General features: G+C 32.9%; 1 protein-coding gene and 1 non-coding gene across 2 annotated transcripts in view; one reads left to right on the plus strand and one right to left on the minus strand.

The window, feature by feature from the left end:
* Window positions 1-137: 137 nt before the first annotated feature.
* LOC125067802 (ankyrin repeat domain-containing protein 29-like) overlaps window positions 138-16,516 on the minus strand; it is a 51,961-nt gene continuing 35,582 nt past the window's right edge. The window contains exons 6-12 of the mRNA XM_047676586.1: window positions 13,304-13,501; window positions 12,931-13,029; window positions 11,998-12,096; window positions 6,305-6,439; window positions 2,809-2,881; window positions 2,261-2,362; window positions 138-1,033 (exon numbers count right to left, since the gene is read on the minus strand). Coding sequence (XP_047532542.1) covers window positions 2,340-2,362; window positions 2,809-2,881; window positions 6,305-6,439; window positions 11,998-12,096; window positions 12,931-13,029; window positions 13,304-13,501 — 627 coding nt within the window. The 3' untranslated portion in view covers window positions 138-1,033; window positions 2,261-2,339. The remainder of the gene's footprint in view (window positions 1,034-2,260; window positions 2,363-2,808; window positions 2,882-6,304; window positions 6,440-11,997; window positions 12,097-12,930; window positions 13,030-13,303; window positions 13,502-16,516) is intronic.
* Trnac-gca lies at window positions 11,784-11,855 on the plus strand. The gene has a single exon. It is a non-coding gene; the product is annotated as a tRNA-Cys (tRNA).

A 16,516-nucleotide genomic window follows, 5' to 3' on the forward strand; every position in this document is an offset into this window, starting at 1 on the left:
AAAAATATGAAGAAGTTAAATATCGCCTATGATTTTTAAATTCTTGTATAAATAATTAGATACCTTAAAATGTCAAGTCAAGGGAATATTCATAATAAAAAAAGTTTCTATTTGATTTTGGTTAATTTAATATTACCTCTGAGAGAGTGATGTTTGCAAATTGTGTGTAGGGTTGCCAGGGTAATGAAAAAAATCTATATTTTTATTAAATAGTACTTTTTATATTACGCATTCTTGTGTGATTATTTAGGCCCTCTGACCTACTTCCAAGGCTTTACAGTAACCTGACAACACTAGCCGATTTTCGTTGATATTTTGAGTTCCTATTCATCAATAGCGAATCACATGTACAATAATAGTATTGCTCTGGATAATAAAATCCATAAAAAAGTGCTCCAATCAACCTAAAATAATTATACACCAGTTGCTGTAGTCAAAGGGAAGAAATATTGTTTGTTACAAATAAAAATAAATTAAACAAAACCTGTTTGTAATGCTCGCTTTTGCAAAACCAATAGCAAAGCGTATGGTTATAAACGTCTACCTTTAACTGTTGGGTACCTTTTTATTATTATGAAGTACTTAAATGAGTAGGTATGTCCTATTTGAAAAGCAAGTAATTTTTATATCTAGGCTTTGAATCGTGGTACAATAAAAAATGGCATCGCAATATGTTGACAGTTACAAAAATATCCCCTTTTATAACCCATTGCAATTTATATAAGTAGATTGTAAAATACCGCCAAATTTAGTAGCACATATCTTAATTATATAGCATATATTCTCTGAATGAAAATAAGTGAAATTAAGAAATTTTATCTATAATTATTTGAAGCTTGGGATTAAAATTTGTAAGATCTTCCCACGATGGTGGCGGTGGGTATGGGACGCTTCGAATCGGGATCGTCTGCTGGTCAGGTGTCTACAGAGCGTCTTCGCGAGCAGTTGACGCAGTCGCACGGCTGCGGCGCACGGTCTGGCGTCGCATGCGCCTGCGACGCGCGGTAGCATAGCTCACGGTATCTCGCACAGCCTGTTTTGGTTTGGATATATAAAATATATATATTTTATAATTGATTGTATTTTATTATCATACTAAGTTACGAGTCCCGTATCACTCATAACACTTATATGTATTTACTATTAGGACATCCGGTATACCCTATTCTTAACTCTATCAAGATGTGACAATTGAAAATTATTAATATATTAATAACTAGTTGACAAAAGCCTTAAACCAGTGCATATCACTGGTTTAGGTTAGGTATAGATTTCTCTTTTCGTTTGAGGTAGAACGATACTGTTTTTCGGCCTGAAATTATTATCACTATTTTGGAGTCACTTGCCGTCTGGAAAAACCACTCTCAAACCTCAACTACACGCGATTTAATTTGCGTGTTTTTTTTCATTTACTTATCTTTGGATACATATACTAATAAAATGTGTTTCATATAATGAATGGTTTTTATCAAAGGCGGCAAGCAGTAACCCCCCCATATCTTTGCGATTTCCGCAAACAACTTTCTTACTGTCGATTTTTGATCTTCGTTCAAATTATATGTGGGTGCGTGATTTCCGTCAATATGCGAAAGAATTTTGTTGATGTTCGGAAATTATATTGTACTTACTTGTCTTTATACTAAGTAATTATCTATATATTTTCTTTTTATCTTTATTATAAGTAGTCGTTTTTTACAAAGATTAAATTCAATGTCAACATTTTTAAACGAGTAGATAAGTACAATCTTTTTTATAAAACCGCACAAACAATAACATCGATAGCAATGTGTAATGAGCAATGAGCAATCCCCTCAGCAGCAGCTGAAAATTGTATTACGAGCAAAATTTGTGTATGTGTGAAAGTATTTTTTGTTTTCTTAAGCGTGATGAAATTCTTAAAAAAAAAACTTAATTATAAAATAAGTTGTAAACGCGACCATACGATAGAAAAAACAGTATGGGTAAATAAAGAAAACTTAACAAATATTATCTAATGTGTATGTTTTTGCTGTATTTTAAGCAAGAGCGGCACAACTAATGCCCGCCGATCATTTTGAACGCAGAAAGGCGGGCCTTGGTGAAAAAATGATCTATGCCTAATCATTAGGTAGGTATATATTGTCTACAGCCAGTAGACAATATATAATGATTAAACGTAATCAGCCCACACTACTGTGTCACAATAAAAGATCAAATCTCAACATCTATTACAGAACAATAATTATGTCGAGTAGACACTTAACATGTAAATAGACAATACCTGTAGGCGGTAGAGCCAGGCGTGTGTCTGCTGCAAAGCCTCGCTGCGCAAGTCTATCAAGAAGAGTGGTCGCTGACCATCACCTCTCGCTGTTGCCTTCTCCTTTATATTTGATGAATATATTTTTTTTATTAATATATTTTTTTTAGTAATTTGCTAGGCAAAGAAAGACAATTTAGAGTAATATCTATACATTTACTGATAATAATAGTTAATCACCAAATGAGACAGCCGTTTCAAGGAAATAAGAACGAAATCCCTCAGTAAGTTTGCATTTTTAAGAAGGTACCTAGTTACATAAATATTCAAAGAGACCACCTTGGAGGTAATAAAATAAGAATCACCAATCGATGTCCTTTCTCAATCGGCGAAGATATCACACGTCACATACTAAAAAAGTCAAAAATCAGCCGAATTAGCCTTTATTGTTAGGAGGCTAATGTTGTATGTATTGTAAATAAACCTATTGCCCAGTACATTTCACTAAGTAGGCTTACTTTATCGTGTACATATTAAGTACATAAAATATCGGTATAAAATAATACTACCTTCATTAGTAGCAGGAGAATGGCCGCCGGACTTATCTTCGTGACGTGGGGACGTTGAACCGTCAGACTGCTCCTGAAAAGATATTCATCCGGTGATTAATAAATTTAGATGACATTACCTACTTGTCTTGCAAGCATGATATGAAAACTTAGTGCTATGTCAGAGTCAGAGTGTCCAATAAATAAAGGTTTCCTTATGGTGTTAACTTACCTAAAATGAATGAATACTTTAATAGCAAAGGTAGCACTTAAAAGTGGCTTAAGGTTCCAACGGCTCCACGTCGAGCTACTTTGTCACACGTTCTTCGGGTACGTGGCGATGCGCTGCTCTCGTAGCTATTCACTGATTGCTATTTATAATAGACTGTGATGACGCATCAAGCATGACAACTTTTGCAATTAAGAAGCAAAAAGGAATTTTTATTTAGCAAACCATGTTCCCATACGAATCACCTATAGAAAAATATGATTGGTTATATACTTAGAAGCGGGGGGCTAGTGAGATGGTATGAAATTAATCGTTTGTATATGATAATATTATACACAAATAATTTTATATATAAGTACCCACACCCGTGGTTTTTCTAATATGAAATAAATACAACCAAGGGTATTTAAAATATTATGTAACGTTTATATGGAGTTGTGCGTGAGTATTAATATTATACCGACAACATGAACGATTAATACGTAGGTAGTATTTTAAATTATACTGATATGCATAAAACTAAATTATACTGGGAAATAAATAACAAGTAACTTTCATTTAATGTTAAAATAGGTCAAAAGCAATTCAGTAGCATCACTAACTAGTTTACGCTATTATTTATTGAATTTATTCCCTGAAGGGTTGAGTAGTCGATCGCTTAACGAAGTAACAAATGCAATAACGCCAAGCTTTGACATGCACGGGAAATTGATACTGATGAAGGGAAATTGACGTGGCATGAACACGAAGCAAGAACATCGACGGACCATCTGCAAGACGCGTGCTAATCACAATAGTGACGAAATTAACTATTTCATAGTAAATCATTCCAATAATTTAATTATATGTAATGACCTATGGGTCCATTACTTAAACAAACTTAAATCTATATACAAATATCCTAATAGAGAATCAACATAAAAATATGATTAAATATTTTTTTTCTATAGTTTGGCTGACGAGCTAAAGGGCCACCTGATCGTAAGTGGCCACCACCTTCCATAGACATTGGTGGTGTAAGATATATGTATTAAATATCCCTTACATTGCAAATGTGTCAACAACTTTGGGTTACGTCCCTTGTGTCTGTAGTTGTATTGGCTCAATCACTCTTCAAACAATACATGATTATTGGGTGCTACTTACCCAGACAGGCTTACACAAAGCTCTATCACTCAGTTATTTTATTAATTGTCAAAGTAAAAAATATTGTGTAGTTTTTATGTACAAAATATCTTGCCATAGAGAGAGATTTTGCGGAGTCAGAAACTTGGGACTATCAGCCCCGAATATAGCTTATCCTCACTTTGTATGCTTGTATAGTAATGATCATTGATTCTATCAAAATAATCAATGTTATTGTGAATATAGGTACTGGGTACATAACCAAAATTCATACATATGATACATATAAACGTTTTTTTTAGTATGAAAACTTCTCTGAAACATGAAATCGGAGCGGATTTTATCCGAGAATGTTTTGACGATACCGCAATGTATTACACAAACCAATGGCATCGATTCGCTAAACGAGAGACAGATTTGTTCAATCTCGTTTACAAATACAATTAACTCGTCATTTGCTGTTTGTCCGGCGTACGAGCTTGTGTAGGAAATTGGATATAATTGAACCCGATGTAGGCATAGATTTCATATGGTATATTTAAATATTAGATATAGACATAGAATTAAAGTTTCTGTCTGAGAAGAATTATTTAATTATGTACTTATAAGGTATTTTACTAAAGAATGTTTCAAGAAAAGTCCATCACTACTAATTAATTTTAAATAATTAAACAAAGCAGAATTATAACGTCAATAGCCTTTTTTTATTTTTGAACATAATTTCTAACCGGGCTCTGAGAAACGGTCGCGAGGTAGGTTTCAAGTAAAATAGATTTATTAAAAAAGTTTAAAGAAGATACATATTTCGAAAACAATTATGATTTAACATCACTAAGAATAGAGTTTATAAAACTATGTATGTAGTTAGGCGGATGGTCAAAGGGGCCATATGATGGTAAGTGGTCGCCACTTACCATACGATGCCATGGAAATTAGCACCGTATAAAATTTATAACAATCAATGTGCTACCAAACTTGGGAACTGAAATGTCATGTCCCTTGTGCCTGTAGTAATTAGCTCCTCACCCTTCAAACTGTAAACAACGATACTAACTATTCCTGCTTGGTGGTAGAATATATACTAGGCATGTTATAGAGCTCCGTAGCCGTAACCAAAACTATCGGTAATCCAAATCCGTATCCATATCGATATCCGAAATGTAATGTCCGTAACATCCCTGATATACAAAGATATAACCAGTGGATGGTACCTATATATAGGGGCTTGCACAAAACCGTACATCAAGTAAATAATACTTCATATAGATACATTTATGTCAGGATACACTTATTGTAATAGTATATTGTAGACAAGAAACGTATAATAGAGTAATTTATTTTACATAACAATAAGTTATATAATAAAAAAAAATTCTAACCTAAAATAATCCTAACGAAACACTTTTTTATGTCTTATACAAAAATAAATTATCCCCTTTGTATTAAAATATTTTTTATAATCACTAGTATTATAAAAATAAATAAATAAAATATATCGATTAATAATGTAAACTATGACTTGAAAATATTAAAATTAGTTGATCTGAATATTTGGAAGTAACAATAGTATTTTAGGTCACTTTTGTTTGACCTACGTAATTGAACGAGTTAATTAGCTAATTTAGAAATGTAAACAAAGCAGAAGGGATATTCATATGTAATTGCATGTCAGAATTAATTGAAAGAGGGGCCTTTAGGATACGAAAAAGCATATAAGACAAAAATGATGGTTAATAGATTATGTATGATCTGAAATTGCTTTTTAATGAAAATCTATACTAATATTGTATAGCTGAAGAGTTTATTTGTTTGATTAAAACATTGCGTTGTAAATATAATTATTAAAAAAAGGGTTTACACTTATGCGTGAAATAACGCGGAGCAACGACTTTAAATATATATATGTACGTGAATCTAAATACTTATAAATAATTTTGTATTGTTCTAAGTTAAACTAATTAAAATAATTTTAAGTGAGTAATTTTTAACCCTGCGTATTGATTAATCCAGTAGGTATCCACTGTCGTATGCCAACTAGTTGGACTTCATGTTTGGACCTAATCGAGAATACTAACAATAATGAAATTCTTATCGAGATATACGAGCATATATTTCAATATATAAAGACAACTTTGATTTATTCGAAATTTAAAATATTCTTACTTGATGATGATCTAGGTTGGTGGTGGCTGTCAACAAATCCAGTATAGCTGAGAAGGAACCTCGGGCCGCTCGTCTAAATCCCTCCGGAGGGGACTCCGCTGCGCCACCCGCCACGCTCAAGGGCGATTGAGACCACTGGCAAATAAGAATAGTATTAAATAATATATTATACCTTTATATTTACAGCAGAGTCACATTGTTTTTGTTTCGGAATACTTGGCAGGCGGGCTTTACACAATGAAGTATAGATCTGTTCACTCACGAAGGCTCGTACCTCTTAGTTCTATTATAGTGCATTATCAAACATAATTTAATTTGTACTTTAGTAATCTTTAACAATGTTTAGTTAACGTTTGAATTAAATAGTAATCAATTATTATTTTATTAGGCAAATATACTTATTAACGTTACATCATCATTGGTACATCTCCTATTACGATTAAAGCTATATCAGTGTAGTGTTTAGTTTTAAGATAACTTCTTATTAATTCTATACATACATATAATAAAATTGGAGTGTCTGTTTGTAATATTCAAATAACCATTTTTTACTAAATGCATATGAATGTATGCACGGTACATATACGAATATAATTTTTTTTTTACAATTTTTGTCCGTCTGTCTGTCTGTTTGTTCCGGCTAATCTCTGGAACGGTTGGAACGATTTTGACAGGACTTTCACTGGCAGTTAGCTGATGTAATAAGTAGTAACTTAGGTTACTTTATTATAGAATTATATATAAAATAATAATAAAGTCACGCTGCAATAGTCATCTACAAAACAGGAGCGTAGCATGGTGGAATATGTTTCCTCAACAGGAGAAGCCTTAGTTTAAATGTTCAACAAGTACAAGCAGTTACTCTATTGCATGTTATAGTTAACCTCTTCAACATTTCAGTGTTAACTTGTAAGTCGGAATTAATCTATTTATATTTATTTAATAAGGCGAGCTACTTGTAATGTTTTTTGTAAAACGCGCTGAAATTTCGCGTCAAATTTGAAAAATATTTTAGTTTTTAGTGTTAGCGCGATTCTTGAGGGAAGGGTGGGGGGCTAGGTAGGCTATTTTACTTCATGCTCCGGCCAACTGGCTCAGTAGAAACGTTTAATGCGGATGAAACCATGCATAGCAGCTGTTATTATATAAATTCGTAATCGTGTATTTGAAACTTATTAAGAAACTCTTTAAAACTTATCTTATTGGGAACTGTTTATTCACCTCAGGCAGTTGTTAAAGTATTTCCAGTAAAAGGAGTAGGTTAAACTTATTACAAGTTTGGATAATGATGCTTTGCTGGAAATTCATAAGGAAACTGTTCGTTCACACGAAACTCGTTAACCGTCTTCACTTTGTACGAAGTCGTAGTTCATCGTCGTTTCAACGTCTGACACGACTTTATAACTTATTTGAAAAGTTTGGTCCTCAATAGCCATGAGAAAATGTTTTTTTTTTTTTTATTAAAATACTTTAAAAACAAACGCATACCTAAATATTATTTACGTAAGCGTGTGTGTGTATCTTACGCATTATTTTTTTACATTTTATGAGATGTTTGTGTTCTTATTATAAATCAATGCTAAAATAGCTTATAGGCGTTATACCTTTGTATAAGCTAGTTTTAAAATTATCGTTGCTTTTAACACTTATTTTCAATTAGGTAGTTATTATATTAAATACGTTTTTCTGTCGGCAGTCAAGTAAAGAAGATCGTTTTATCAATTAATTATTATTTATGATAACAAAACTCTTGCCCCTTATTAAGAATAATGGGCGATTGGAGGATTGTGTGCTTTCGTGACTTAAATTTAATATAGATGGACAAATGCAGAAACCTGAAATGTATTTATAATATGTATGAGTTTATATGTCACATGTTTTAATAAATACCATGTAATAACATTCATAAGGCAAATGAGAATACACATTATGTCAAACTTAAAAAAACAATAAGGGTTTTTTTTTTGTAAGAACGGTATGACGACATTTTGTTCACGATGAATAAATAAGTTGTAAGCCATTTTAATCGCAGTCAAACGCGCACAAGTTTCTCACTCATTTGTATTATGCAACAGATGTCGAGTTACCAGGCGAGTAGCGCAGCGCGGGAGTCTTCAATAATTCAACAGCGAGTCTGTGAGCGACGAGACTCGGAATCTCGCGGCGGATTATTATTTCATGGTATATTCTGTTTTTCTTTAACCTTTCGCTTCTTTGTTTGGGTATGAATTATTGATGTGTTCAGTAAAATATTGAAAAGGTAAATCGATTACCTTTATTCAATTTCAATTATTTAATTTTGTTTATAGTAAGTATATAAATTGGTGGTAGGGCTTTGTGCAAGCCCGTCTGGGTAGGTACCACCCACTACAGATGTTCTACCTCCAAATAACAGTACATTGTATTGTTGTGTTCCGGTTAGAACGGTGAGTGAGCCAGTGTAATCACAGGCACAAGGGACATAACATCTTAGTTCCCAAGGTTGGTAGCGCATAGGTGATGTAAGGAATGGTTAATATTTCTTACAGCGCCTTTGTCTATGGGCGGTGGTGACCACTTACCATCAGGTGGCACATATGCTCGTCCGCCAACCAATGCCATAAAAAAAAACAATATTAATCAATTAGGAACATTTACATTAGGCGGATAAAATAAATATTTAATGATTAAAATATTTTTATGATTTTGTTTTTAGTAATTTTTATATTTAAAAAAAAACAAGCAGACATTATATGACATAGGTTTTAGCATCATAGTGATGAACTATTTTCATTTTAAGAAAAATGAAAATGATTCTAAAAAAAAATCGGTTTCGCTACTTCCATTCTAAATTCAATTATGAGTTTTGGTTGAATATATCAATTATCAAAACATTGACGACATTGTCGTCTAGTTGAACCGGCAACACTGGTTGGGGTCGAAAAATGAAAAAAAAAAACAAATCAAAATATACTTTACTCAAGTACCCTTATAATAAAATATCATTTTTATCATATAAATAGTCATGTTACAGTATTAAATTTTATTTTACACAGAAACTTAGCATAATTTCATATAAAATACCTAATTACTTAATCCATTATCTAATTTTTTTCTTAGATGACGAAATTTAACAATTATGGCATATAGTTAGATTAAGTTCATTAGTTAAGAGTTCTTAAATAACTACACCGTACAGTAAAAAACTTGAAGATTAAAATTGTATTAACATTATTGCTTTTAACTTCGGTAACTTGGTTCTTGTCTAATATTTTCTTAACTGCTACGTAATATACTATAATGTTCTCTTGATTGAATTACGCGGGAGTTATTGTAGCGTAATCCCTTACCCATAATCCGATGGGATGGTAATCTGACACGACCAGAAATAGCTTAGACACAGTATGGGGTTTCCGAGTAACACTTCTATTTTTTATTTTTGTTTTTATTATAAGTTATGCGGACGGGCAATCGACTACCTGATGGTAAATGGTCACCACCATTCATAGACATAGATGCTGTAAGTAATAATAAGCATTACTTACATTACACCAACGCGCCACCAACCTTGGTAGCTAATATGTTATGTCCCATGTGCCTGTAGTTACATAGACTCATTCATCATTTAAACCGTAACACAACAATACTAAGTATCTATTGCTGTTTGGCGGTAGAACATCTGATTAGTGGGTGGTACCAACCCAGCTTTCACAATGCTCAACCACCAAGTAAGTGACTTTCTAATTCCTCTACATGCTACTAAGAATTGTTACAGAGAATTTTAATTATAATTGTCCCACTCCGGATTGGAAACTAGGACTTTGGAGACTTACAGGCTGGTTACTAGAACAAAATGATGTCACATTGGTTGAAAAAAAAACCAGAATTAATTAATATTTTATCGATTTGACGTTTATAAGTATATTAAGCATTCCATTTATTCCTTTTTATACAGTAGAAATTGAGTTTTGTTTGGAATAAACTCATCAATTTATCACTGTGATTGAATTACAAGGCAAGACGGAACCAAAATAAGATTATACTCTACTCCAACGTGACATTGTGATAACAATCAGCGTTAACGCAAAACAAAAACCTTTTTAGCTTTCAAAATTGAATATATATTTTGGAGAAAAGCCTTTTACGCGTTTTATTTAAAGGTCGAATTGAGGTTTGTGGAATTAAGGTTAAATTTGAAACGTGACACAAGTAATTGCTATATATAAAGGTAGTTGCCGCCCGCTTCTTCACTCGCTTTTTGGGGTTCGGTTCTCAGGTGTTTGGTATGAAAAGTCCTACCTTAGAGCTCAAGTTTGCTTCATAACAAATTGCATCAAATTCCGAATTCCATAATGTCCATACATTATTTATCCAAAATAACTTTCTTTGGTAATTAAATTTCATTAAAAGCTTTAACAACTCTCTTTAACTCACTGAAAGAAGCCTAAAAACCGATCAAATATAACGAATTTCCATAAAAACTTTTGTCTCCTATTTAACCCCCTTAGGCAAAATTTTGACAAAAATCTTCCTTAGTGCTCAACTACGTTCATCCTGTTAGACCTACCTGTTTAGGTGGTAGGTTTTATATCAGTCAACCATTTAAAATAAATATTACGTAGATGATAACGTATTTGCTTACATGATCAACGTCAGGAAAATAAATTAAAAAGTTTAAATTGGATTTCGAATTTCCGTAGCTTACCTGACGACATGCCTTGATATCTCTGAATTAATAATTATTACGTGTGTGCTATTTTAACAAAAGAAGGTACATAATTATTAGTTAATAATGAGATCATTTCAGTTAATACTTTATTAATGTCCTATTTTTTTGTGACATTGGTTGGCGAACGAGCATATGGGCCGCCTGATGGTAAGTGGTCACCACCGCCCATAGACAAAGGCGCTGTAAGAAATATTAACTATTTCTTACATCACCTATGCGCAACCAACCTTGGGAACTAAGATGTTATGTCCCTTGTGCCTGTGATTACACTGGCTCACGCCCCCCTTCTAACCGGAACACAACAATACAAAGTACTGTTATTTGGCGGTAGAATATCTGATGAGTGGGTGGTGCCTACCCAAACGGGCTTACACAAAGTCCTACTACCAAGTAGTTCTACTGCGCATTGTCAGAATAAGATCACAAATTATTACTTATTTCACAAAAAAACTGCTATGTCATACGTATATATATAATTTTATACCATACCATACCATCCGCAAATATTTTGTGATTATTTGAATTTATTTTAATAATGATATTCTTTTTTTAATCAAACCGTAGTAACTTGGTAAATGTTTGTGTTAAAAAATTCAATTCCAGGTTTCATATTCTTTGCACACCTTGACGCGCAGCGGCGTTGCAGTGTTCTATTATCGGTATATTTTTGTTTTGTTTTGCATTCGTGGGTTGCGTTTATGGAGGCTTAACTTCATATGCATGAGTCTCGCGGCGGGATAATCCAACGCTAACTTCACTCTTGTTTTATATGGGGATATAGCTCAGTGGTAGAGCATTCGACTGCAGATCGAATGGTCCCCGGTTCAAACCCGGGTGTCCCCTTATAACTCTTTACTTTTTGTTTTGAAATTATTTTTTATATGAATATTTACGTATTATTTTAATATAATCATACAACAAAAGTCAGCTTATCTATCATCAGCCTTTAATATATTTTTTTAAATATATCTTAAATGCATCTTACTTGATCGGTCAAAGCTGGGTCCGCTCCGTGCGCTAGGAGTAGCTCCACAATGTCTGTGGCGTCCGCCGCACACGCCGCGTGGAGCGCTGACGAGCCCACCTACCAAATTAATAGGCGATGTAATGAATGAGCCAACGCCTTACAAGAACAATAAATAAAATAAGCTGCAGCTAAAATCCACCTACATAAATGTTACTGACAGTCATATTTATTTAAGTAACAGTTTACACAGCATAATCTCTTAGATAAAATTATTTATTAAGCCCAGTTTTTATTATACATAAGAGTATTTATAATTAATTTAAGCAAAAACAAACAATAGCGTATGTAGGTGAGAGCCTTATTTAATGAGTGTAATTGATATTGAGTCATTATACCGTCATAAATGTTCAATGGTCATATCCTCATTTGTTGCAGTACCTTCTGAGAGCAATCTATTTTTTTATGTGCAATAGGCGAAAAAATTGAGACAACAGTGTCCTTGATTCACCAACTGTTCTAAATCGCTAAAAGTCATAGACTAGGGCGTACATTCGTTTTTTTATTTCATTAAAAACGAATTGACTTCCTATTTTAAAATGGAACTGATATCATAAGTACGACGACCTCCGTGGCCGATTAGTGTATACACCGGTTTTTATGGGTACGCCACTCCGAGGTTCCGGGTTCGATACCCGGCCGAGTCGATGAAGAAAAAGTTCATTAGTTTTCTATATTGTCTTGGGTCTGGGTGTTTGTGGTACCGTCGTTACTTCTGATTTCCATAACACAAGTGCTTTAACTACTTACATTGGAATCAGAGTAATGTATGTGATGTTGTCCAATATTTATTATTTATAAGTTTTAAAGGAGTAGAGTTTTGTTATATTATTTAGTTGCTAAGGGGTGTCGCTCACAATAACCTAACTAACATATATTTATTAAGCATCTTACGTTATTTTGAAGATGCACGTCGGCCCCAAACGCAAGTAGATGCTCCACGATACCGCGACAACCTTGGGCACATGCCATTTGTAGAGCGGTTACCCCGTTCTAATTTATAGAAATATATCAGTTTTTACAATTACTTTTAAACATATTTGTAATTACATAAATAGCATTTTCAAATGTTGGTTTAATCTGGAATATATAATATTAATAATACACGTACAATATACATACTTAAAAATAATATTTATTTTTTTAAAAGAAAAGAAAATTATTGACGCCATCTTCGCACAATTTTTAAACTAGGGAGATAGAAGCAATTAAAGTTTATTTTAATAAAGCGATTAAATTATTTTACACCACGCTAGCTTAAACTCACATTATCTGTGGCATTTACGTTGCATCCCGTATCAAGGAGAACTCTCACTAGTTCCGTATGCCGATGTACGGCGGCTTGGTGAAGTGGTGTACGCCCGGAATTGTCTCGGGCTTCTCGCGATGCATCTTTAGTTACCAGGAGAGTAGCAGTGCTGCAGTGACCACCTTCGCAGGCGACATGAAGAGCAGTTCGTCCTACCTGTTTATTTTTTATGTTAATACGTCTTAATTTTATAATTATTATCAGCTACCCTTCACTTTATACTAATTCGCAACATTAAAAAAATATTTTATATATTTTATTGTAATAAGTAAAATGGAATCTTCTTTATAATTTTTTTTGAAAACAGTTTAATTAATAAAGGCACTATTATTTAAACAACAAGCAATTTCCAAGTAAAGGTCAAATCAATAAATAAGCACTTAAAACCATGAATAGGTGGGTCAGAATATATTTTAACGTTCTGTTCTGAAATTGACAGATACAATATGCAATGGGAGAAGGCCAGCCGCCATGTTTATTGGAAAACTGTTATAGCAAGTTACGTTCGTTTTAATCCGACTATAGCCTGACTTATGGTTACCTGGTAGAAATAGTTTTTGTTTTCTAGTTAAAATTGTTTAAATATTTAAATAATACATTATAAAACTTTTGCCGTCATCAAATAACAGGATCGGTTATTTGATCAATATTTTATTTAAAATATATTTTCAATTTTGTTAATTAAAAATATATTTAAATAATACGTACTTTAAAGCTGGAGATGGTTTAAGTAGTTAAATAAATCTATCCATTATATTGTATAAAGTAATAAATATTGTATTATTATAACAAAATGGTACAGCCTGTAAAAATAAATTGTCATTGAAAGGAAGAAACGCAAAAATATAGGTAAGGTTATATTTGTATGATATAAAAATATATATTTATATAATCAGAGTTTGTTTGTTGTGTAATGTATTCGAGGTCTTGTTAGCAATTTGCCCAAAGCTATTTACATGTTTATTTGTTACTTCTTCATCTAAAACAAATATCTGGGTACTCATTATCCGTGTTTTTATTGATACCGCTCGATTGACATTCTGCATCTCATTACGTTTTTAGCCGTTTTCAAAAAAGGAGGAGTTATTCAATTTCGATGTTTATCTATATTTTTATGTATGGTAGTTCGTGCACAACGACCCTCGTTTAAAGACCAATTTGAAAAAATATTATTTATTCGTAAGACGTTTGTTCCGAAATTGTCCCCATTTTCATTTTATAAAGAACAAATGATGAGTTTCGAAGACAGACAACGGAACTCTTCAATGAATGCTAACAAATCAAACGCGATTGCCGCTATATTATTGATGGAATCGTAGGTATAAAAGTCGGGTATTTTTTTTTTGTTAAATAAAAATAATAATGTTCAGAAATCAAAGGACTGACGTGCTGCTTAAATTTTATGTCTCAATCATTACTTGGACACGCAATTTGAATTGCTTACAATATTTGACGTACCGACAGACGGAGATAACAATTTATTTTTTTTGAAAAAAAGTGTAGTAACCTTTAAAAATCTTTTCTTAGTTCTTCAAGATATTGATCTTTTTTACACGTCAACATTGTATGTAATAATTCGTTTTTAGACTGTTTTTTTTTTTAATATTATATGGGTTAGCATATGACTACACTGCACCTTATGTTAAGTGGTAATGGAGTCCAAATGTGAATTCGGCTAGTACAGTCAGGAAGAATGTCGCCCTCGCCATGCCGGCCATTAAAATTCCTCTTTACGCCTTTTTGAAGGAACGCAGGTTACATGAGGAGGTTTTTTGGTGGTACGACAAAGAAAAGAGTTGCTAAATTTCTTCGTGCGTGATGGAATTGATGTCACAGTTTGGCGGTGTCATCGAGAACCAGCACGTATAGACTTGTGAAGGAAAGGAAAAGCAAGGGTTAGAGAGAATAATTCCTCAAACACTAGGTAACAGATCAGTCGATAAAAAGGATATAGGAAACCAGTCAGGACGACATCATCATCATCATACCTCGTGTGAAGTGACAACAAATATAAATCTTATTCTTAGTATATATGTATATCAATTTATAAAAGTATACCTTATATGAAATATTAGAATAAGATTTATTTATTTTAAAGATATTTTTATTTACTTGGTAAGTGGTCATCACTTCATTTTGAAAATGATACTGGGAAGTATTAACTATTCCTAACATCGCTAATGTACTAAGATGTTATATCCCTGTTCCTTTTATTACACTGGCTCACTCAGCCTTCAAACCAAAACAACAATACATTAGAATATGTGATGAGTGGGTGGTACCAACCAGGCAGGCTTACATAAAGCCCTATCACCATGTAGAGTTATTTTGGATTTGTTATTTATATTCATGGTTGAAGTTGAGATGGCTTATTGGAACTCTAACGTTGATCTAAACTGTAAATCGAGAGCTCAAAACCGCAAATACTTCAAAGTTTATTATTTTCCGAAGTTGTGTCTATCGAGCTTTTCCAAACAATAAATTTAAATCATATGTTAAGAAAACTTTGATGAATAAGGCGTATCACTTGATAAAGGATTATTTAATAATAAAAAGTGTGGTATATATAGTATTTAATGATTACTAGGCAGGATAAGTATGTTATAAGTCAATTGTATGTAACTAATTCTCGGAAAAGAGGGTCTGACTTGAATCTCCGACCTGATGGAAATTTTAAATTTTGAACTTTAAATTTTGTTCAAAATTTTATTTATAATTAAAATTCAAAAGTTCTCGCAAGAGCCTGAACAACTTAAATAAAGTATATTTTGATTTTGATTTCGAGTTCTTGGTTGATAATATTCTAATCGTCTCATCATAGCGGCAACAAGTGATAGGAAAACCGACGTTTTGATTTTGACTCTTAGCCGCTGTTATTGTAAGCGAAACTGACAAGTGATCTTACGTCTTTGTCCCCTCTATCACATGTGTCTGCGATCCCACACATGTAGCTTAAGAATTATATTAAAATGTAACTCGTGTGAGTAATTTTTTATTGTATAGGTAGACGGACGATCAAGTGGGTCACCTGTTGGTAAGTGGTCACCACAGCCCATAGACAATGGCGCTGTAATAAATATTAACCATTTTTACATCGGCTCATAGTTGGGCTTGCACAAAGCCCTACCACCAAGAATTGTGTGTTATGATACAACCCTAGCTTGTTTTTCA

The sequence above is a fragment of the Vanessa atalanta genome, chromosome 12, assembly GCF_905147765.1.
Source record: "Vanessa atalanta chromosome 12, ilVanAtal1.2, whole genome shotgun sequence".
In the NCBI taxonomy this organism is placed as follows: domain Eukaryota; kingdom Metazoa; phylum Arthropoda; class Insecta; order Lepidoptera; family Nymphalidae; genus Vanessa; species Vanessa atalanta.